Consider the following 25098-nt stretch of genomic DNA (forward strand, 5'->3'; position numbering starts at 1 on the left):
AGTGGCACTGAGCAGCACAGCAGCCAAGCCCTCCAGGCTGGCATCAAACCCAATTTCAAAATTTTGAGCAACCCCAAAAGATTGCTGCTGCTCTCCACTAAACATGCTCCCTTGCATGAGCCAATGTTGATATTTATTTCTCCATTACTTCTCCAAGTGACAGGAACCTGTGTACCGATTGTGTCAGTTTTACAGGTGAAAATCTTGAAACAGCTTGGTTTTCCAGAGCTGTGAACGTCACAGGTCATTAACATGCAATTCTGCTATCAGCACTCAATTGTAAGGAAGGGAAAGGAATAAAAGCATGAAGAGTTGATAGCAAAATTTGTCAGTCATTTTATTGTGGGAATTTTTCCATGGCAATTGCTGTATAGGCGTTACATTCTTGTAAGAAAAAAAAAAAAAGCAAGAAAATAAGATAAAGCCATTCAGCGCCAGTTGACAGGGTATAATACAAAATGAATAGTAATTTTAATCACTAGCTTCTTAAAAATGTTATAGCTCATTCTTGCAGTTGCCAGGGCCTTGGGACAGAGTCTGTGGTTTACCTGGTTTTGGTTTGCGAATGTGGAGCCAAAATGGTTTTTCGGCTATGCCTACGAAATTGTTGGCTCTACACAGATATTCTCCTTCATCTTGTTCTGTCACATTGAACAGATTTAGGTTAGCATCGGCTTCAGCGTTTTTACTGATCCAAGACTGCAGGAATAGACAGAAACCTGAACTTCAGTAAACCAGACAATACCTCCATCGCACCTACATTAGCTAGGATTGACTGCGCATGGCTATTTTCTTTTCAGCTGTGGCAACATCCCCGGCTCACCCTGCGGTGAGAGACCTACCCCAGGACCTCGGTGAAGCAGAGGAGTTGCGTTTGGCCCCCAAAACCACGTGCAAGTGAACTCCCTTCCCTTCACTAGCAACACACGTGTGATTTCTTTCTTTTTAAAGCAGACCCATTTCCCACTTCTCCATCTGACAGCAAAGGCCCTATGGTTTCTCAGTAACTCTGCAGACAGGAGCACCGGAGAAAGGGCTTAAGCAGAGATCTGTGTTTGCAACCCAGCTCAGCAAATACTGTTTCAATTATCAGATTCCAAAATAGAATTTGGAAACAAAATATAAGCAGTGGCGGTCTGAAACTCGCTGCTGACTTTGCCTTTCAGAAATTAGCTGTAATTTTTTCCACTGCTTATAGGAGGCTCTTCTTTACTAAATAAAGTGGTGCATATAAATCACACAAACTTCAGACTCTCAAGCGAGGGTTTTATTTCTCTTCTTCCACGCTGCCACAACAGCACATCAGCTTTTCCCCTAAACAGTTGTTTTTATTTTGGTTGAAAATGCACAACTGTTTTGGGTGGCCTCAGAAGAAGCCTAGGGAAAGTCTAGAAAAAAATATCAGCTTCAGTTCTGGAAATGAAGATACAACAGTTGGTCTTCTCATTTTTGGGCTTGTGCTCTCCAGCCCTGGTGCCTTCGATTTCAAGGCCTGATCCTGCCAATATGACTGGCAGCCCACTAAATTCAAGGGGGTGCCAGACCTGATAGGTTTTTAGGAACTGAACCCAGAGGTGGCATCAGAGAGGAGTCCCGATGTCCAGGTCTGATCTGGTTTTGACCTGATTTCATCTCTGAGGCTTATGTCTGGCAAGTCTGTCTGTCCTGACTAGTGGGGAAAACATGCCTGCCTGCTGTTGCTGCCTTGTTTATAATTAAACTAGGCACGTTTCACTGCAGAACATACAATTTAGCCTTTGACAAAGCTTGGGCACAGTGTTGCCAACCCCCCCTCTGTAACTGGAATGCATTTAGTGCTCGACTGCAAAGAAAAATGGGTTTCCTTTGATCACAAATTATCCCAGGCTTTCAGGAACTGATGCAGGTGATGGCTTGGTTTTGTCAGGCTGTTTGAAAAATGGGTTGAAAGTACGGCATTCAGTTTATCCATCTGGACCAGGGTGGGTTTTGCCTGCCCCCATTCAGATCTGAGGGGGGAATTTCATGTGCTGTCTCTGTCCCCCTCGCTCTGATGGAGACTGGGATACTCCTCATACGTAAGCTGCCCCATAGCAGCTCCTACACTCCACAACATCTCCTGAAAGCAGGAGGGAAGGGCAGGCTGATAAAAAAGCCTTATCTCCCTGCAGGCACCATAGGATGGGGCAGGAGAGAGCCTTTTCTAAAGCAGCTGTGGGCAGGGAAGGGCTGTTAACAGCACCCTGCTCCAGCAACACGGCCAGGATGCTGGGCCTAAGCACCAGCCCTGCACAGCATGAGGGGAACAAGGCCACGAAACTAATGGACTGGCCCCAAGACGCCAGTGAGATCATTTTATCAGATCTTTATTTTTAAAAAACAAGCACACACATATTAGGGAAAAAAAAAAATCCCTGCAAAGCTGGGCCTGATACAGCTCCACAGAGGCCCAGTACTGGTGCACAAAAGATGCATCCCAAAATGGAAATGCTTCGTGCCCCAGCGCTGATGCCGGCGTTAACACAATTCAAAGCATTCCTGATTAACCAGAAGTAGTAAATAGACGTGTGCTGGTCCTATTCAGCAAAAAAATAAAACCAAACAAAACTTGTACTTTCAAACGCCTGCCTGTGCTCCCCTTCGAGGAATGCAGAGCCTTTGCCGTCCACAGAAGAGAAGGTATTTGGCAATTCTAATTACCTAGCCACCTCGGTGCCGCTCCAACTTAATTTTAAAACACTATTTATATGGACTATTTATATGTTCTGTGCCACAGCAAAATGGGAGCTTGTGCTTGTGACACAAGCCACTGTTCGCAGCGGCTCTGTAAACTTCCAAAAGGTAGCACTTTATCCCACGGGGACCACACACAGAGCTCGGAGACTATACTAGATGGCATGTGACACAGCCAGCTATTCAGAGCTTGGTACTGGGCTGTGAAACCAGGGGGAAATTCAAATATGCATAATTCAAACACATTTGGAGAGACGGCGAGAAAAGAAAAACTTTTATCAACTCGCGAGGAGCCCGTGTTGCCAATCCTGAAGAACTATCTGCAGCCATTTTTTCCAACCAATCTGTTATTTCAATCTGTGTAATTATTTCCAGGGTCTCTGGCTTTTATTATCTGGCTGAGATACAGTTTTCTAGATGCTGTCTGATAAGTGAAGGTTTTTTTTGTAAACTTCATACAAAGAGGAGAAGGGCGTGTGCAGCAAGATGTGCACGCGGAATGTCCATGGGCAACCTCAGCTTGGAACTGCAGGGACAAAATCTGCTTTCAGGTGTAACTGCGGAGCCAGAAAAACTCCATTTGGCTCTATGTATTTTAATAAACACCAACACAGTATGCCTTTAATTATTAAAAGAAAAAAAAAAGATATTTTAGGGATTTTAGAAGTCCAATGTGCTTTTCACTCTCTTTTCTCTACTTTTTGTATTTGTATAGGTTGAGGGGAAACCAGACCCACTGGCTTTGTTCTGGCTGTAATCTGGAAGTTCTCTTTCAAAAAAGCGTTTTAGCAAAGTAGAGTTTTACTAAGTGGTTTTTGCTCAATAAAAAATAGGCTTTCCTGAGCATGGATAATAGCAATGCTCACAAATGTTAGTGGCTGGAACAAGACCATCTTGGCTCTCAGGTGCTGGTAGCTCAGCATTATTTAGCACGTGTACACTGCAGTGTGTTCACTTGGAAAAGGAAAGAATGTGTTTTAGTTGGGAGCCTTTTATTTTAATAAGCCCAAAAATACCTCCATTGAAGCTGTAAAAAAAGGTTATTTTTATAATTTCAGGTCAAATGCAATCTGACAGCTTCTCTTTTATTATGCTGCATTTCTCACAGTTGCCTCAGCTCTTACAACTACTTTGCTTATCTGTGTCACTACAGTAGCTGTGTTATCTCTGGCAAACAGAAGAGTCTGGAACATCCACTTTAGGACATTTTTGCTGTACGCCCTCCAAAAAGCAGGGTATTCCACTGTGCAGGCTTAAAGGAAAGAACAATCCCAACAGTTGCTCTTTGCTTATCCCCATGACTTTTTTCTTATAGACACAAAACAATTACAGAAAACGCAACCTTGAGCTCCCAAATATCTGATTTAAATAATGATTACGCTTCTAGGAACCTTGGCATTGAACATATTCTCTTGGAAGTTTCTGGTACAAATTGCACTGCTAGTCTAGAGCTTATTTATAAATGTAGATAAAGTTTATGGCTTCCATTGATGGCAAGCACCTTTACTCAGTGCTGAGCTCTCCTGCCATGAGAATGGCAGTAAGTTTCTGTGGGAGCATCCCCACAATGTAGCACCGAGACCAAGGCAGGGGAAGGACTTCCCTGAGGGTGAGAAGAAGGAGCACGTTACCAACCTTCAGCACTGTGACGTAGGGCGTCCCATCGGGTCCATATTTGCTGCCGTTGACTTCCACATGTTTCAGCCACTGGATGTGAGGCTGGGCATCACTGTAGACCTTGCAGTGAAACTCCACATTGCTCCCTACTACCACAGTCTGGTTGGCAGGGAGCCCTGCTTGTAGGATTGGTCGGTGGGGTGACCTTTCTGAAAAAAACACAAGAGAGGGAAATCCTAATTTATCCGTCCTTCCTCCAGCAAGGATTCTCCTCTGAACCCATCATCTTCTGGCTTGTTAGCAGAAAGGGTGGGATTTCTGCCTTGAGCGTCCTGGCCACCACTCTACCCAGTGCTTCTCAAGCCAAACAGGGAAGAACCACCTGAGAACTGAGGAGGCATCTCTGCTCTGCCATTCCTTCTGGTCCCTCTGTAGAGCAGCTAAGTAATTTATTAATCACAGACCTGAGGCTGAATTGTTGGCCAAAAGGAGCTTGTTGTTGGTTTTAGAGATGCATGATCCAGCCCCTGGGGAAGGAAATCAAGCTCCTGCTTCCCATATCCCACCACACGCCTGTTCAACATCACCATAGATCAGCTGCTGGGGGAAAACAGTGAAATCTCACCTAATACATCAAGCTGGTACGTGTGCCTAATGTTGCCATATTTGTTCTCCACAACACAGGTGTAATTTCCTCGATCTGATGGCACAACGCTCTCCATCACCAAGCTCCACTGCTGGTGTCGTAACTAGAAGAGGAAATCAAACCATCGTGGTCAAGCACCATCATCACCAGACTATTCAAATCAGTCAACAATCAGTGAGCTTCTACACACTTGGCCAGCATGAATGGACCCCAGAGTAGACCCAAACATCACAAGGACCCATTTCAAGGTTTATTAACGGCTTAATGTGAAAAGGAATTAAGACCCATGCAGGAACAGCGCAACACAATGTAATATGCTGAGATTGCAACGGGGACTTGTAAATGCTTCCACAATAACGAAATAACAGTAATGAAACTAGCTGAAGGCTGAATGTGGCACCTCTCATTAGAGTAACGACTTCAGAAGGCATCAGCTAAGACAACCCTGATCCACTGGTCCCTCCTGCCAGACTCTCTGGTCCAGAGACTCTGTGAGCTCACAATACTGTACTCTTATCTGCAGACCTTTACCAACTGCTACATATAACCCACGAGATGACTAGAAACAATAAAAACCAGACTTCTTACCCCATCTATAATAGATTTTAAAAGATCTGTGCTATGGAAGCAACAGGGCATGGCATGTGAACAGAACTGGGTGTCTACAACTGAGTTAGTCCCCTAAATTCACTGTAAAAACCAGAACAAAACATGCCTAGCCTCAAGTCCGGTCCTACAATGCCTGGTTGGCCCCTCTCTTTTGGCACCAAGTTTTATACTCGTTGGCCTTCTGGATGTGGCTCATATCCAGAGCTGCTGGTTCTTCAGTAGCAGAAGGAAAAGCACAACCCATGTCTCCAGCCTGACCCGCGGCCCTGTGCTCCCCGCTGCAGCATTTGTTTCTAATGATTATTAAGGAAATAACGGAAATGGAAAGCAAATCTTGAATTAATACAGAAAGCAACCAACACTAACAAAGATGACTTCAGGATGCGTAGCGTATGAAAGCTCTCCAAATCTCTGGATATTAATTTGATGCCTTCTGCCGCCCAGAGCAGAACATTTAACTTTATTAAACATTTTGAAGGTGACTCCAAGGACACAGAAGCAAGAGATTACAATAACACTGCACTACAGAATGTCAGGGCTGATAGAAAAAACAAGGGTGTAATTGCTCCTGGAGGTTTCTTGCTGCAGCAGGTGAACTCAAATATTAAGTCATTTAACCTCTTCTGCTACAGATAAATTGCATCCACATGCTTTCATTTAAAGGGGCCAAGTTGCAATTAAAGCCCAAATTTTGTAAAGAGAAGGTTGAAAGTCTCAGGACTAGACAGCTTAGTTGCAAGATAAGCAAGCAAAAAACACTTTAACAAAGCCCCTCGCTTTGTAAATCCCTGGGAAGAACACTGCTGAGCACCCCGCTTTTCAGGGACCGCTGTATACAGCATTGCCTTTCCTTTCAGGTTATCAGTGAAAGGAAGCTGAGGCTAAACAATTTGTACAGAAATCTTGGTTGTTGTAGATGTCTGGTCAGGTCCAATTGCACTCTCTGCCCACCCAGGACAGCCCAGCGCAGAACCAACATTACACCTTTTGTGAAGCACCATCCCACTTGGAGCATCTCTGTGACAGTGCGGCAATTACAGGGTAAGGGGAGCTCTGAGAGCAGAGAGCCTGGACCCTGAGCTCCCAGCTGAACATACCAGACTGCCAAGGAAGTTTCAATGCAAATTCGTGGCTGCTTAGGGGCTCATTTCCATACTGGCTTGTTTCATATTTGTGTCTACAGACTTTTTTTAATCCACTTTTCAGCATTGCAAAGCATTTGCCTCTGGAACTCCTAGGAGCTACTCCAAGGAAATGGGGCTCCAGACACATGGATGACTCCCTAGTCTGACCTGTGTTACAAAATCAGGTCCAGATTAGGTGTTTCACCTAGGATGCACTTTCAAAGACACTTTGATGACACTTTTAAAGAACTTCTCTTTGTCAGATTTGTGATGGGACTCTGAACAAAGAGCAAGACCTGGGGGACACAGACTCATGGGGCGAAACTTCTCTGGAAACTCTTCTAGAAGCAGCAAGATTTTTTTTTTTTTATTTTTTAAGGTTGAGACTGGTGTCTAGATTTACAGGATTAATAAAAAGAGATGCTGCCAAGTCAGGATAGTTGCCGTACTCGATAAAACACTAGAAACATGAAGTGACTTAGTGCAGGCATTAATCAAGTGGGCAAGATACTGGAAATCCCTCTGGTTTATTTGGTGTTGTCATTCTTGGCTCCTTGTGAAACAAACATTTGCAGACACACTTGGAACCTCAGTCCGTGTTTGCCAGACTGGTATGCAAGTCAGTGCAATGGTCTGGGGAAGGGATAATCCTCTATCTCCCCTCCCCCTCAATCTTCCCTTCTAGGGTCATTTAACACACACAGGCTTACGATATTAGAGATTCCAACAAGGATTTAACCATTAATGCTCTTTGGGAAATTTCATATGATAAGTCATATGAATTTCTTTTCTTTACAACTTAAGGATGAACCGTAACAGAACTAGGTTAGCCTGGACTTCATGTTTTCAACACTCGCCCTTCTCTCTTGCAGACTTCACACAGGGCAATCACAGGGGATCTAAATGCCATTTGCAGGAGGCAGAAGTGGAAGTGTGGTCAGCTTTCATCTGCTGACCACAGACCTTTCACAGTCAACATTTAAACTCTTCCACACGCTGAAAACAAATGAGAACATTCCCAGCTCAAGGATTTCTGGGCTAAGACCAGATCTTGAGATGAAGTAAGCCAACCAAACGCTGCCAGATCTGGATCTTGTCCATTCTTTTCAAGCTGCCTAATCCTGTTATGAAGCTAAGTTGTAACAGGGAATTTAAATCTTAAATACATGAGATACTGAGCAGGTTTTCAATCTCTTTTTCTGGTTCAAATCTCAGCTGATATCTATCAGTATATTTATACTGGATGAGATTTACATTAGACTACTTACATCCAACCGCGGCTCAAGAGCAAAAGCAAGCAAATAAGGGAAGGAAAATTACAGAGAGAGAATGATGTCTTTATATCAAGAAAGGGACAAAGAACTACACCTAGACAGATAGAGAGCTTAAACCAATCTTGCTGTAATTGGCCTGACATTGCCTTCAATAGCTCTTTAAGCATCAGCTTGTTGCTGGAAGGTGCCCCTAGAGAAACAAAGCACAGCGATGCCAAAGACTCAGTACCGCGTTGCAGAGGATAAAACGTGTCAATCGAAACTCAAGGATAGATTAAAACCACTGGGAAGTGGGTAGGAGAATTGCTTTCAGCTTTACATTTTATTCTGCAAGCATAATTTAGTGCAGCTGATGTCGTACAGTTTTGTAAAAAGCCGTTAGAACGGCGCACGCAAGCCTGAAAACACTTCATGATGATCCTTACAGCCTGCAATTAGTAAAAGATGCTTGTGCTTGGTGAATGTTATCTGCAGAAAGGCTGTTTACCCACAGGAGCTGCTTCCCCTAACTTTTCAGAAGATCTAAACCTGAGCATGTCCTCAGTCTCATCCAGGCTGGAGCAGGGACAGGGCTGAGGAGGAAGCTTCAAAGGCTTCACTGAAGCAATCACAAAAGGCTCTTTCAGGAACGGGTCTGAGCTAACAGGAAAGAAACAGCCCAGAACTGCGGGGAGGGAAGACTTTTTTGAATCTTCTTCTGGTTTCTGGAGCCCGACATGCTTTGCATGCCTAGGCCCCTACAGATGTGGTAGGCATCAGCACAGAGCCATGCAGAGTACCGATGAGGGTGCCTTCCTAAAAACCACCTTCTCGCTGTAGCAGCAGCCCAGGTCTGGCACAGCGCAGGCAAAAATCACTGCTCAGGAGTCCTTCCTGATACACCAATTCTGTTATAATGAGCTGCTGCCAGTTTTATTCTCCCTAAATAAAACCAGAAAGGAGTCTGACTGTGACCTCAAGGGGACAAAGTAATAACAACAACAAAAAAAAATCACAGAAGAGCTGATTTTCCTGTTAAAATCCTGCCAGAATTTGTCACCTACAGCAGCGCAGAAGACTTCTGGCTAATTAAAGCATTGAGTGTGGTGGGGTTTTTGTGTCCCTTAGCTCCATCTATAAACACAAGCCAGAGCATTTTCCAGAACACCTCATGGCAGAAAGAAAGGAGGGAGAAGAAAGCAGCCAAGGAGCAGATGCTACTCTGGCTACAAGGGAATCCAACACTTGACCAAGGGTCAGTGATTTATACCGCAAGAATGTTAATGACCACCAGCACGATGGTTCAGCTCTTTGGTGAGGTCCTTCCTACATCTTCAAAGGTTTTCCTTGAAAGCTGGGAGTAGCTATGGTTTGGTCTGATGTGTCTCAAAGCACTGGGCAGATCTCCAGGAATTAGGACAGAAGTTTCTACTCCTGCTTTCTCATCACTGGCCACAACGCAACCATAAACCCAGCCTCATTTTGACCTGGTCCCTGAATGACCACTATGGACAAACTGAGAGGGAATCAGCCCTCAATCCCACGGGACAGCAGCCCTTTTTAATATTTTGGTGTCGAGCAATTGCTAAGTCTGCCAGAGACACCCCCATTCCCACATAGTCGGGGCTGTGCTCCTACAGGTACCGGTGTTAATCCCTGTGAAACACCATTTTCTACATTCAGTAGAAAACTCCTGATAAAAAAAGAGATCCAAACCAAGGCCTTACCTTGATGCCCCCGATCCTATGCTCTCCCTTGAACTCCTTGCCGTTTTTCAGCCAGTAGATGGAAGGAGTTGGGTTTCCACCCGCCGGACATCGGAAGCGAACGGTGTTGGCGGCGGGAACTGCCAGCAGCTTCTTCTCCATCTTATCTGGCCGGGTCCAGAAGGGGACACCTGAGAAAGGAAATATCGAGTTGAACAGGCCCATTTCTGCCACGGAGGCTATCAGCTGGTGAGCAGATGCATTTGAGGAGGCTTTGGCATGTGCGGAGTGACAGCTAAATTGCTACCTGCTGCAGTTAAGATAAATGACACAGAAATGCTTGCCAGCTAAATGACTCTCATAGACGTAGACAGGGTGTTTGCGTTTTAGGTTTGTGACGAAAGGTTCATGACCAGGTTCTTGTCTCGGTAATGCCAGTATAAATCCAGAGTAGCTGCTTTTAAATCAACAGGGAGAGTTATCCCAGATCAGGATGAGAATCTGGCCTCACTGTGTAAAAAGATACAGATGTACCTTCGGGAGGGACAATAGCAGCCAAGAAGCATGAACAGCAGAAAGATGTTTGAACTGTAAAAAAAATATTGATGGGCCAGCAAGGGAGCAGAGAAAAAGCGTTAGCTGAGTGCACTGGAAAATTTTGCTTCTCAGTGAGCACAAATGTAGTGTAGCCTCCTTAAGGGAAGGAAAGAAAAAAAAAAAAAAAGCCAGTGCCAAACTGGTTTATCATGTTTATGTTCTTTAAGTACAAGTGATTTTAGTTTTAAAGATTCATGTTACCTTTGAACAGGGATAAGTTTTAAAACACCAGTGCTAGCATGAGATACTTATAAAATAATCTGCCTCAAGTACAGCGATGTTTCTTGGCTGTGTGACAAACATTACATATTAACTCCAAATTAAGGCAGCAGCAACAGCAAACTCATTATACTGGGAAGAAAGAAAGAGAAAGTTTTTTTAAAAAAACTTCCCAAGCTTTCATTTCTGCTTAAGGAAACACTGCAGAGCGGTACGTGGGGTGTTTTCCCTGCCAAACCGGGGGCCACGTCCAGCCCCCCAGCTCCGTGCTCCGTACCAAGGCTAAAGAGAGATGGGGACAGACAGCACTTGGGCTGCAAAACAGCCAAGAGGAGGCCAAGGAGTGTAACTGGCATCTCCTTCAGACAGGAAAGAAGCGCCAATTGACACAGGGTACCAAAATCCACTGGTCACAGAGACCTGTGTGCTTCTGGCCAAGACAAACTGAAGGCGCTGGTCCTTCAAGGACTATGATGATGGCCTCCAAAGCGTTGGGAAAGCTGGCCTCTCCCACAGCAGTGACGATGCTCTGAAACACCACCCAGCATCACAGCCTCACCTCAGTGCTACTCTGAAGCCTCTGGAACCCCATTCCCCTAAAGGACAAGGGTGTACAAAGTTTTCCACCTTGTTGCATACCTCTGAGATGCATCCAATTTGCTCCCTTTCTCCAGCACTCCCCAATGTACTTGGCCCTGACGTGTTTGGCTCCACGAGACTCATACTGTTGCAAGTCCAGGTACGTCAGTGACAACCCCACCTTGGTCTAAGTCCCCAGTGTCCCCCACACAGGCTTCCCGCTGCATTTCAGCTCTAAAGGTTTTAAAGACAAGGTCATACAGCACAGCCAAGGCAATCCACGCACCTGCTAACACTCTCTACATGGCCCCCTCTCCCCATGGCTTCCTCTGAAGCCCACCTGGCCATGAGGAACTGGATGCTGCATCCAGGAGGCCCTCCATTTGCTGGAGACGGCCCCACTGGGCACATCGCTCTCATGTCTCATCTGCTTTCCAACCTCTGCAGCTGGACAGCTGGATGTAGGTGCTTCAGTAATGCCATCCCAGGGAGGGAAATCCAGTACTGAGGGCTTGCATCTGGCCTCACACTGCCTTGCACAACGCGCCATGATGCCTATCAGAGTCAGCTCCACGTATCAGAGGGATCTGGTGCTCACCCATGCTGCGTACGCCTCATTTTTTAAACAATGAAACTGCTTAAGGCCCTTTTCTTGTTGGGATGGCACCGGAGCAGGAATACAGCTGGCACAAACAAAAGCAAAAGGAGGAATCCCTGCAATTCCCATGCTCCTGCAAAATCCTGGTTACAGCAAACTTCACTGTAAAAACACAGAACATCCCGGAGAGGCCTCAAATGTTACAGAACAACGTGGGCTAAAGCAGGACACCATATAACCATCTACCTTCCAATACCTAAGCTTAGAAAAATGGTAAAGAACTGTACAAAAAAAAGGGAGAATATCCGAAAAAATGTTAGAAGACTGGGTGTAGCCCCTAAAGGAAGACCAGATCTTGATTATAAAGGAAGATGCTGCTACTGCATGCATTGGGAAGGGCAGACACCAAGCAAAGGCTGGGCAGGGGGCTGGATTTGGACGAGGACAGTTGGGGTGCTGTTGGGAAGGCTGACTATGAAGGAGCTGCAGAAAACGTGCTGGGAGAGAGCTGGCCCTCGGTGGTGGTTTCCGAAGCACGGGCTGTTTCCTGGCTGAATGCTTCCTTTTGGCAAGGCACCCTGATTTCCCGAGGACTTTACAGCAGGTTGACGGGGCTACGAGGGAGAGTTCAGGGAAAGGCCAGGCACGGACGGAAAAGTCCTCGTTCACCACAGTTAAGAAGGGCAGCCGAACAACTTGCTGTTTGTTGTCTGGTTAACGTATCTGCCTACAATAAATCCCATTTCATGGCACCAGTGACACTCACCTGGGCACGGGGGCGTAACCAGGCCGCACGGCCACCCTGCCAGGAGCAGGCTCCTCCCTGTGCTGTGCTGTGCTTTTGGGGTGTTTTCCCCGCTTCCACACCAGCTGTGTCTGCTGCAGGGTGACATTTCACCGTGTTTCTCACTTAAAAGATGAGTCTGAATCTCACAGGAGACCCATCAAACACTGGCTGCAAATTTTGCCACTGAAGCCAAGGAGGATTTTGCCATTGGACATCAGAGAGGAGCAAGATGGGGCCCAGGAAAGTTTCCAGCCAGGGATATTCTCCATATGGAGCAAAGGCAGGATCCGCTCCTCCCTCCTGCAATCAGACACGGCTTCCTCCTAGAGCACCTCCCCTCCATTCGGGTGCTCTTCCATGCGATTCGGGGCTCGCCACAGCTGGGCACCCCTGGATTGATGTGCCAAGGTTCAAACAACCAGAGCATCACTCTCAAGTTGAACTGGAACTGGAAGAAACTGTCTACACATTGAAAATGGTGTCTTTTTTTCTCACTTACAGGAGCAGCAAACAAAACATCACAGCTTTTAGTTTGCTGTGCCCCTGGACTCCTTTCATTACTGCTTTTTAAGAAGGGTGAAAATGTTGCTAACTCTTCCTTTCAAGAAAAGCTTGCAACACTCCAGAGAGTTTCAGGAGCGAGGAAGGATGAAAGACAGGAAAAGTTTCTAGACCCGCTCTCTCTAAATTAATTACAAGCAATGATTTTGCATGCACAGGTGTGAAAAAAAAAAAGAAAGCCGCAAACATTATCACTGGCCCTTTCCCATCATCAAACACTAAGCCCGACTGTCCGTTTTGTTCGTCAAAGACACTGGCCACCCATCCGACTGGAATGACCAATTAAAAAACAACTGAGAGCAATACTTGGAATAATTAATACAGCCAAGCGCTCATTTAGCAATTAGGAGCTGCCACAAAATTCTGCAGCAGACACAATCAAGCCTAATTGTGTAATTTCCCCAGCTGACGCCTCCGAGTACACAGCCAGATTTAATTGGAGATTATAGGGGCTCTTTGAAGGTGCAGGGGCTACGCAGCGGGGGCTCCAAACAAACAGACACAGAAGGGTAGGGAGCACTGGGGCAGAAGAGCAGTGTGTGAAAAGGGAGTTTTGTTTTTGTGTCAGGGCCAGGAAAAACAGCTGTAGAGAACAGCGGTATTGGAAAGCCTCTTTTTGCAAAGGCGGATCGCAGTTTCTGACAAGGCTGCAACCAACGGGCCGATGATTTGAAGCTGCCGAAGTTCCTCTTTCTTCTTTTCCGCTGCCCATCCCTAAGAGATGCCCCGTTTCTCTGCTGTTCTTTGGAGAGGATGCTTAAAGGAGGAGCAGAGCAGGGCACTGCACGTGGAGGGCCTGTCTCCGTGCTCTGCAAGAGTTTTTGCACCAAGTATTCATTTCTTTAAGGACACATTTCCTCTCCTTCTCTTGCTTTGGTATTTCTAGCTCCCGTCGTTCAACAAAAGGAACAAGACTGGCTTCAAACTCACAACACTATTGGAATCAGCTCCCCAAGCTCTCCTCTATTAATATGAGGATAAGAAACTCTCTTGAACAATACAACTAAGCCAGAAAATTAACTTAGCATCACAAGGGGCCAGGAGACAAGGTTTTTATTCAGTGACGTGCAATACGGCAACACGCAATGAGCCAGTCCTGGACGGATTACCTTCCCCTAAATATGAATAACTATCAGTTATATTTTTCTTTTGCATGAAAGCATGTTTATTGCCTTCACTCCTCTAACAACCGACCATGGCTATGTTTGGTGGCCAAACAGGGGCTCCCAGACCTCATTAGTAGGGTATCTTTTTGCCACAAGAGATGGAGGATACAGGCCTTTGGGCTGCGCATAGGACACGGCACTGGCTACACCCATGTGTCTGCCTGCCCGGGATGGTCCTGCAGCCCCTGTCCCCAGTGGGATGTCCCACCGGCAGTGGTGCCAGGGTTAACAACACGGCTCCCCAAACTCAAGAGAAGATCAGGGAAGGTTAAGCAGAGGGTCTGACATCAAGCGAAGTAACATAAAGCACATCCGTGTCACAACTTGCTGAGATGTTTCAGGGCGCTGGCACACTAAGCTAATAAACCGCTTTTAAAGCAGAAGAGAATCCAGCTTTTTACAACGAGACCTTTAAGCAAAGCCAGTCGTTACCTTCAGGTCTAAAAAAAGAGACAGCCTTGAAGTCAAGAAGACCCAGAATACAGGCTATAAATATATGTGGTGAAATGTGTGTTTTCCTTTTCAGTGGAGAAAAATGTGTCTTTCTGTACCATAAACCAGCTGATGTTTTGTGATACCTGTTGCTAAGAGATGGAGTTTATTACAAACCACATTAAAAAAAAAGTACAGAACAATTAACTGTGCTCATCAGAAGCTGCTCTGCAGCAGGAACAAATCCTGACCACACCTGAGCCTCCCTATGCCTCTACCAGGCTTCAGCAGGCATCAGGAGCCCTGAGCACCTTCACAAAGGTGCTGGTCACCTCGCAGGATCCGGCCCTTAATTAGAAGCTATCACAAAACCACTAACTGCTGCTGATGGGTCGCCTGGCACCATAACTCACCATTACTGTCCACATACCGCATGACACAGTGGTACGAATTTATTACAGTGGGAGACCTGTTTTAAAGAGTCCTGCATGTCCAATGCTACAGGCAGGAGAAATTTTCCAGTCATGTTGAGCTCCTGCCAATGCACATAGCTGATTGGGAGTTCAAATGCAAGACGTTTATTTATTAAAAACACATCCATACAGGCAGCTCACTTTACAGAAATATAAAGAGCATAATAAAATGCAACACTAACACCTCTGAAGCATGTAATGATCCTGATTAATGCTATTGCACTTAAAGAAACAAGCGCTGGGATTGAAAGGGATTCAGTGTAAAAAAGCACCGAAAGGTTCCGTCCTGGGGCTCCCTTTCCCCTGCGAGTGAAAAGAAAAGCCAGTAAAGCCAAAGGGGTTGCTCCCGCTTACAGCATCAGTGAATTTGGCCCTTGGTTGGTGTAAATTTTATCCTCTGCCTCCAGCCAAGATGTTGATAAGGACCAGAATCTAACCAGCTAAAAATAAAACAGGCCACGGTTTGCAGTGGTGTAAAACTGATGTAACATCAGTGTAGCGAAAAAAACCCCACACTGACAGAGTGGGTTTGTCTGGATTTTACATGCAGGGAGAATTTATAACTCTAGCTCATCAAGTCACGTTTGCAGAATCAAGTCTCAAAAAAAATAAATTGCGCTACTGCTGCTGTAAGATGTTATAGCAGCAATACAACTCTGCCAGCTATTTCTAAATTTCTAGATAAACACTGTCACGGTACCAGGTCCAGAGAGTTTGCCCTCCCCATCCTACGGCCAGCGATCCCAACACGGATGAAGATGTGCTGTCTGAACATCCAGATGTGCTGCTCCACTTAGGAGCCACATCTTTAAAAGAAAAGCCTCTCTATCCCAGAAAAACAAATTACCTGTATCTTCTGACTCATCGTCGTCATCTTCATCATCACCCGATGAAGGGGAATCTAGGAGGAGAAGGAGAGAGAAGTGAAGCAGAAAGAGGATGGCATGTGGGGACACCATGAGGCTGCCAGTGCCATGGTGGGCTCTAGCAAGGGGGGACATCCAAGTGACAGGTATCACTTCCCCGCAGCTCCACCAGCCACCCCTCCCACACTGCTAGGCTGGGGACAACTGGCCAAGAGCTTTCTGAACCGGGAGAGAGGTGTCATGAGTTTGCCAGTGCTCTGCCACCAGAGACCGGGTCCCATGCCAAATACTCCTCCCCGTGTGAAGTGCTCTTCTCATAAATACAAAAGCAATTCCAAAAGGGGAAGTTTCTTTTTTGCAGAACAAGCTCTCCCCCGCTTCTCTCCCCGCCCAGCATTCACTCTGAAGACTTTTTATTTCACCAAGTCTCAAAATGACAGGTCAGCGTTTCTAATTCACTTTCCCTGCACTTTTCTTTTAACTCAATACACCCCTACCATGTCTCCCCTCATTAACTCCTTGCTAAACCACTCAGACCAAACCTTTTAAAACCTCCCCTTGCAATCAAATCTCTCTCTCGATCGACATTTTGATGGCCAGTCCGTGAATCGGTTCCCTTCGGTTATATTCCACCGACAGAGGTACCTCGAGGCTGTAACTGAATACAGGTGAACAGGTGGGAATTTTCCATCTGTAACTCTCCAAAACATCCTGAACTGTTTCTTTTAGTGTGGTCTAACATCTCACCTTCTCCAGACTGCCCACAATGAAGCCTCAGTCCCTCTCCCCCTCACCAAATGACTACTGTAAACGTAAATCCCATGATAAAATAAAAGCTTAGTGTTTGATTTAGTTTATGCAATTAAGTACAATTCAGTGTCTGGAAGATTTAGCATCACTGACTTTACATAATCTCCAGGGATTTCTTTTTTAAATAAAGGCAAAATGCTAACAAGCCAGCAGCCTTTACGTGTGAGACAGTGGTAAATGAACTTGGCCTAAAAGAACAGGAAAGTCAGTAAAAGCTGGTGAAAGAACACCAGAAAATAGAAAACTTTATGAGTGTTCAACATGCGGTCAGAAATGTAAAGCAGTAATTTAGACCAAGCCAGGCAGAACCTCCTTCATTTCAACATGCACTCGAGTTTTCTGACCAGCTCAGTGGAGGTAAAAATGGGGAAGGGGAAAGGAAAAAAAAAGATTTAAGAAAAAAAAGATAAAAAAAAGAAAGAAAGAAAAAGCTAGGAGAAAGGTAACAACAAATGCAACTTCTCTGCAGAATCTGGAAGGATTTTCCAGCCATACTGACCATCTACAGGAGAAAGTAACAGAGGAATCATCCCCCTGCTTCAGACCTCAGTGGCACACTGTGTTTTGCACCTTCTCTTTGGCAAAGTCTCAAGGAAGACTTCAAGCACTTATCTAACTGCAAATCCACAGCTGAGGTCCTGCTGGCAGCAGAAGCAGGGAAATGCCATGGGGCTTGCGGAAAGTGAAGTGGATGTTTGGATGTTTAGGTGTTTCGGCTGAACCAACAGGTTTGCTCAAGTCCCGGCAAAGGCAGAAACCGAGCCAAAACCCTACCAGCATCGACAGAGAAACCAGCACATTCTCAGCCCTGCACTCTCAGATTTGGTTACCCATACATTAACATCTGATTACAGTTTACTTCTGGTTTCCAATTAACCAACTGTGACCAGAGGAGCAGAATCAATTTTTAAACCAATTCAAAAACATTTCCACAAGATTGAGGGAAGAGACTTTGACGATGCTTGTGTTTCAGTTGAGAGATGCAGCTTAAGTTTTAAGACCAAACATCCCATGTTCAGAGCTACTGTCCTATTCAGGTTACTAAAACATCACCTTTTTCAAAAGGTGACTCAAATTTGTAAGTTATTTGTTAATCATTTACTAAAACAGTAATCCTTTTCAGAGGCTGATGAATATTGGCATCACCAAGAACTGCTAGATGCAGTTCTCAAAAGAGCTTTAATTATGAATGGAAAAGGGCTTAATTTTTTTAGTCCTCTGTTTTGAAGAGCTTAGTCTTGGGTATGTTGAAAGCTCTTTTCACTGGTATCAGCTCGTGCTTGTCACAGGGGTGATGCTCTGCCACTGAACCCAAAGGCTGCTCTGTGCATGAAATGGTTGCAGGAATGGAGCCTCTGCCAACAGGGCTGAAGACCAGTTTGGGCACGCAGCCTCTATTTGCGATCCACTTCAAGCGCTCGGGTTTTAAGAGGACAGTGTGTTTCTTTTCATAAACTAGCAAAACACTCAAGCTCATGTCTGTCAAGGGAGGCACTTTAAAGAGATCAAACCCTGCTATTAATCAACCCGGTTTTCAACCCTGAAATGCCAGCTCCAGCATCTCCGTGCTGTACCTTCAGTGGCGCCACGGCAGAAGAGATAGTTTGTTGCAGACACAAGACTCATGGCCCCATGTAGGAAAATCCTGATGTGCTCCTAGAATCTGGAAGCATCCCTCAAAAACGGGACTTACATGTATATCAGCTATTTTGAATATACCTAGCCTAGTTTTGCTCACTTAAAGAGTCCAGATCAGAGCACTTTCAGTTCGTTAGTACAAATTTAAACCAGTGTAATGCAGAGAACATCTCCAGCCCCAAATACTAGGTATCCACATAAACACCCAACCAGATATCCGAGCTAATCGCTGGCATTACCTTCCAGAAGTGGGAACGCAAACCACAAATCTCCGATAACTATCTCATCTCCGCAGTGCCACGCTGAGCAACCAATACTAATTATGAAGAAATATCTGAGAGTACGAGAGGCGCCACTATTGCCACACAAAGCAGGGCTTCAAAGTTTAAAACAAGTGCTGCTGACAGCTGAAACGGAGACTCCCACACTACCAGCACTTTGGTGGTAATGACAGTGGGCTAATAGAATCAAAGACTCATAATGCTGTCAGAAGGCAGGTTCAGGTTACTTGCTTCTTCTTAAGTTGTTATTAGCTATTATTAGTGAAGAGGAAAAACACAGGGGCTTAAACTTTTTAAAAGCAGAGGATTATCAGCCCTTCCACTATTAAAAACAATTTCTCACTTTGCGAACTTTTGGGGCTGGCAGCTGTTTCATTTGAGCGTGTAACCAGCTGCCCTCTTCTGCCTCCCTGCTGCCCCTTGAACTCAAAAGCATTTTAATGTCACTTAAAAAAAGAGAGAGAGTAACGTTTCTAACAACCTGCAGTTCCTTGGGTAGTTCCAATAATTGTACCTAGTTAAAGAAAGCCTTTCAAGGGCCAAATACTTCTTTAACCATTTAATTGATATGACCTTGAATCATTCACAGCAATCTCCAGTAACATTCAATGAAAAGCAGATGTTGGTGAAGGCTTGCTAAAACGAGCTTTTATTCTCACGATGGTTTGATTCTCTCACACAAAATCCTACTTCTGGCATAAGAAAGCCCTTTATGGAGTGGATTTACAATCACAAATATCTCTGTATTTGGTTTTCAGATGGAACTCCTTACTTTTTGAGGGAACTCAACTTTTGGAGGCAAGGACCTACTGTTTGGGGATGCTTCAAAAAGCTCCAGCAGCAGAAGGGCAAAGGAAAGTTTTCAAAACCTTAGATCCACAAAGGGTTAATTATTCTGAAAATTCAGGCTTTTAATCTGTATGATCAGGAGCTTTCTATCTGCTCACAGTGATCAGTGTCCATCTACCAACGGAGCAGCCTGAAATCATGAGATGATGATATGACCTTAGCTTTAGCAGTTGGCTATCTGGGAACAACAGATTTTTCTGGCACCTTCTGTTTAGTGCTGCAGGCCTGGACAGCTTGTAGCTGTTCTGTCCTACTGTGCTAATCATGGAAAATACAGCCAAGGAAACAACAGCACGTGCTTTGCTAACACAGCACCTGTTTGCCATATATGAATCCCAGTAAGTACCTTTGATGACGCACATATTTGAGATACAATTTACAGATAAGCTACTTCTGAAACAAACTAGTAATTTGTTGTAACTGGGATGGAGAGAAGAGATTTATCAGCTACAACAGGGAAACAGTTTTCAGGAACCTCCAGCTTTTACATGCAATTTTGCCACTGATTTGTCACATGAAGTGGGAAAAGTCATTTAACCTCCCTGATCCACAGTTCACTCACTCACAAAAAACTTCAAAGGCACATGTAGCATTGCATCTATTTGAGTGTTAAGGGGGATTTGGGGTTTAATCTGACTAGCACCGTTTCTAAGTCTCTCTCAGTATTAACATCAAGGTTTAACATTTGGTACGGACACACAAGCATTCTCCGACTGGTTTGTGTTGTCAATCTAATCACTGCCACGAGTTACCAGGGACCTAGAGACCTACCAAGTAAGGATGGACACTGCAAAGCACCAGCTGTGCTGAACATGTGAATAGGCAAAAATTAAAAAAAAAAAAAAAAAATCAAAACCAGCTACACCGCTGTATATCTGCACATACCTGTAACTCTGACTGTAAAGTTTCCCAGGACCTCGTTGGAATGCCTTGGCTTGCAACTGTACAGCCCCGAGTCATCATATGACACATTGATTATCTTCAACAGTTTTTGTCCAATATGAGTTCTGTTGGTAGGTGCAATCCCAATACCATCTTTAAACCAGAAAACAGACACAGAAGAGCCTTGGGTGTTACAGGAAAGTTCAATGGTATCTCCACTTCCAAACACCAACTCTTCCAGAAAGGCGGTCTCGCTCCTCAAGTATTCTGCAAAGGGAGAAATAAATGGAAATGAGTAAATAAGAGTAGGTGTCGGAGAACAAAAGAGCATTTAAAAAAGAAATGTATCTTATATTTGCCCTACTGATGCTTTCATTTGCCCAGAGCTCCTCCTTGCCAGAGGTAAGCCTTGCCCACCCCAGGCAGACAGTAATGCGGAAAGACAGCCACCACAGTCAGGTCACTGGTTAATCTACAAGGATGAATTCAACCCTGTAGCAACCAAAACATGGTCACCCCCATCAGGTGCATCACAACAAACAGCACAGAGCTCTATGTAGGGTCACTGCAACACCCAGTGTTGCGTGGTGGGTCATCTGGCAGAAACAAATGCGTGCTCAGAAGTTCACAGATCAGTCTCTGGATCTCTGTTTCTATATTCCCATGAGTCTGTACACAACCCCTGCGAGATCCGATAAGGAGGGGATACAAGGAACAGAAAGGTGGATAAATTCAATTTCTCAAGTGACTGCATGGCCCAAAGGCAACCTCTGTGGACTGAAGAAAACAAGGGAGAAGGGACAGAAGACACAGGCTGGAATAGCTAAAATAAATGAACCCATCGCTAGCTCGCTGGAGTTACTCTGTGCAACAAAGAAGTGCACAACCAAAGACTGAGCACAAAAGCTGAAATACCTATTTCTTCAGCCTATCCATCAGCTGTGGCAGCTTGTTCCACAAGTGATGACAGCGAACCCTGCCACGGGCTGGAGAATTTTGTTTTACTGTAGGATAATGACACGAGGAAAGGTTCAAGCTCATAAGTCTCCCCATGGAAGAACACAGGGTATACTGAAAGTGTGTTTCTTGCATCTGATGGTCCTCGGGCACATTTTAGTGACATAAACTCACTCTTGACATTGAATAGTTTATTCCTCCTTTACACCAGTTTAACAAAGAAGAATTAGCCCCCTAGAGCTGCCCTCAACCCATCTAGATCAACGGCAAGACTGCCTTTCTCCCCACCCTGTATGTGCTAACCAACATCTTCACTTCCTATCGCTGTCTTCTGGCTTACACCTGCTCTGAGATCGCATGGTCCACCAAGCCTAAGAGTCATCTTGGTTTCATACAATGGGGGATCCTGTTCCACAAGGAAGACACTTTGGTGCTATGGTTATATAATTAACAAGTAAAAAGTAATTCAAAACATATTGGGCTGAACTTAATCCCATGATCCAAACCCAGATGGCCTGACTTGATCTCTGATAGTAATCAGATATGGATAGAGAACCTAATTTTGCAGCTTAAGCATATTCATAGATTACTATTTGACTGTGAAACCAACAGAATTACAGCAGCTTTGAATACCTGAGGATGTGGCATTGGCTTCGAGCTGCTCTTTTGCCATTAACTGAAAGAGCTGGAGCAGGTTATAGGAGAAAAATGTATTGCTTTTCTCTTCTGGTCACCCAAGTTTTATTCTTGTGGAAATTTAAAAATACAAAAATGTTTTAGTCAATAGCCTTGCAGGGTAGAAATGAAGAGTCTTGGAGGCCTGAAAATGTGGTATTTCACGGGAGGTATCGTCTCGCAGGAGGCAAAGCCCACACTCATTGGGGTTACAAAGAACCTCTCCTGTGATACTCCGGCAGCAATTCCAACTGAAATATTTTAGGTTTTGGCCAGATTTTTGTGGTATTCATACAGTCAAAGGTTTAGAGTGTTGTTTTTTATTCTTTGAATGAAAAGATTTTCCCTGAACGCATATACTTTTAGTAAAGAGAAAAAGAAGAGAGAGCTCCAGCATCTCTTTCCTATCAGACCAACACCTGTTGAAACACTGAGTGTTCGCCCATGGTCTCTTCCCAACCGGGATATATCCATGGGGAAAATATGGGAGAAATACTCTGGTTTAACTGTTCCTTTCTGGGTTTTTTCTTCCTTCTTCTAGACTGTAAGGATTTTTTTTTTTTCAATGGCACCAACTTTGGCTTCCAATTAAAAAGCCCTGTATACAGCTTTGCACTTGCAGGACTGGGTACTGATCTTTGTTTGTTGACTCTGATGGAAGCTCTTGCTAATTTAATCTACTGGAAAACAAACCCCATGCAGCTGCACAAAATACACATTTTTACCCAAGCTGTTTGCCAAATGATCAAGACTTGTATATTTTGGCTTTTATATAATAAACCTACCGAACAGGAACAAGCCCAGACTAAGCACAAGCCAAACTGCACTGTTTAGCCATTTAAGAGGAAATAAGTCTTTTTTGAAAGTTGTAATGAACCTGAGTTAATGACAAAGTGACAAATCATTTTTTCATAAAACATAATTAGGGACTGCTGAAACGAAGAGTAAATTTACTTTAGACTCCGAGCAGAAGGATTGGGGTCTGAAGCTTCTTCCATAGAAAGAAGCATCGTCTCTTATTTCTCGTAATTTTATTTTGGCATCTCTACCCTCAATCTCCTTAGCCGGTCTCCAGCAGGTATCCGGATGCCTGTCAAATGCACATTTCAGTCCTAGTGACTTTATTCCTACTGACTGGGAGTAATACCTGGAAAAATGGAGTGGTGAATTAAAAGCAGAATGGTTTTAATGTCATTTCTTTAAACAGTTTTTCAAATTTCAGTTTATATACTCATGGTTTAAAAAATCAACAGGAGCCAAACTGGACACGCCCACAAAGTACTTAAATACGTACTTAACTGCTTAAGCACTTTGCCCAACTGCAGCCATGGAGAATGACATTTTACAATTATTATTCCTCATGGAGCTTTCAAATATGATAATAAATCCAAAAGCAGAGACAGTCTCACTTCCATGCTGAGAACAGCTGGAGTTTAAAGTGGGGAAACAAAGCTCACGTCTCCCACTGGCTGCCCAGAGCCCAGCACCCCCGTCCTGCCTTCCACTCACAAGTGCCTGGTGTTTCCAACTTCTCAGCAAGAGACACCAAGACATTAAAGGACACATGAAGATGCACTTCCACAGGCCAAGCATCCAGCAACCATCAGACTGACTTGCAGAAGTCTGCATCTCCAACTGCACAGTGCGAACAAAGCGGCAGGGGCTGTGTGCACAGTCTGTGCTTGGGAGGGGTTTAACACAGACGGGCTGAGCCCTCCTGGGGACCTGGGTGAGGGTTTGGTCACCTTCTTCATCCTCCATCTCTCATTGCTAAATCTTAGGGAAACCAGTACAGGGGAGCAGGAGCGAGCTCTCCCGACGTGGTTGCGTCGTGCATATGGACACGCACTTTTGAGGCACTCAGAAAACTTTTTGCTGCAAAGCAGCACTGTGGGGAGGAAGGTTTGGGATTTACAGAGCTACAAACACGTATCTCCTGGATTTCAGTCCTGGGTCTGAAGAAAACCACCCCAGCAAACAGCTATCCCCACACGCCAGTTAAAACGTTCCCGAAGCACTTCTATTGCAAGTCAGCCTGTGAAGGTGCCTCCTGCCTCCCCCACAGGAAACTCCCATTTGGGATCTAACTGACACTAAGAGCATCTTTTCCAAATCCACAGCTGACACAGGTATAAATTACTGGGGAGTTAACTCGTGTAGGGGTTACAGGAGCCCATTCCACTGCTTGCAAGCAGAGCAGGGATTAATGAGTTTGCAGCTTTATTGGGTTCTGAGAGGAGGAGGCAATCGAGGCTGTGGGCTCCCAAGGTATGAGTAAAAGTCAATCATTTATTAGTTTAGCCAAAGCAGTAATGAGTCGAGAATCACCAAGAGACGCTTCTGATGGAGACCAGCACTTGCAGCATCATCACTGCTGCTCACAGCAAACAGAGAAACAGGCGATTTTTAAACTGTTCAGAGGAGCAAAAAGGCAGCAACTAGCCAGGATGCACCTTCCACAACGAGAAGCAGCTGGCCCAGCAATGCTAAAATGCTTTTGTATGTATTCACTTATAAGGACAAGATACTTCATCTCCGTAGCCGCTTGGCTCATCCCGGCGATAACTCACTTTCTGTGTGGTTGGCAGCTCCAAGTGCTTAAGTGTGTCAGTATTTCCATCAGATGTCTGCTCCTCTTAGACTTTCAATACGTGTTCCTGGCTCAGCCTGGAAATGTTTTATTTTGGTTTTAAGGCAGGCAGCTCTCAAGAACTGCAGGAGGATATGCAGTGATTTATTTTTCAGACATGAAAGAATGAGGAGGTAGATGGCAGTGGGGCATTCCTGGGCTGCTTATGGCCTCCCAAAAACTTCAAGCCAACCTAGAGCCTGGCTGGTGCCCTCCCCAGTGTCAGGGACTGTTTCCAGGTGCTGAGGCAGAAAGCACGGGGCTGCTCTGAGGCAGTGAAGGCCCAAAGTGATCGCAGGAGGCTCAGTGGGGTGGAGGAGCCCTGGGGCCCCACACCACCTCACATGGTGCCGTGTCCTGGCTCTAGGACATTCCATCCAGTTATTTCTCTTCACCGATATTTTTCCTCCTGGAATAGCTTGCCATGATTTT

General features: G+C 45.0%; 1 protein-coding gene across 1 annotated transcript in view; it reads right to left on the reverse strand.

Moving 5' to 3' along the window:
• FGFR3 (fibroblast growth factor receptor 3) overlaps nt 1-25098 on the reverse strand; it is a 55999-nt gene that overhangs the window by 13471 nt on the left and 17430 nt on the right. Inside the window, exons 3-7 of the mRNA XM_086746387.1 lie at nt 20409-20672; nt 15927-15980; nt 9689-9858; nt 4955-5078; nt 4348-4538 (exon numbers count right to left, since the gene is read on the reverse strand). Of these exons, the coding sequence (XP_086602513.1) occupies nt 4348-4538; nt 4955-5078; nt 9689-9858; nt 15927-15980; nt 20409-20672 (803 nt within the window). The remainder of the gene's footprint in view (nt 1-4347; nt 4539-4954; nt 5079-9688; nt 9859-15926; nt 15981-20408; nt 20673-25098) is intronic.

The sequence above is a fragment of the Chlamydotis macqueenii genome, chromosome 4, assembly GCF_036417535.1.
Source record: "Chlamydotis macqueenii isolate bChlMac1 chromosome 4, bChlMac1.mat, whole genome shotgun sequence".
Lineage (NCBI taxonomy): Eukaryota > Metazoa > Chordata > Aves > Otidiformes > Otididae > Chlamydotis > Chlamydotis macqueenii.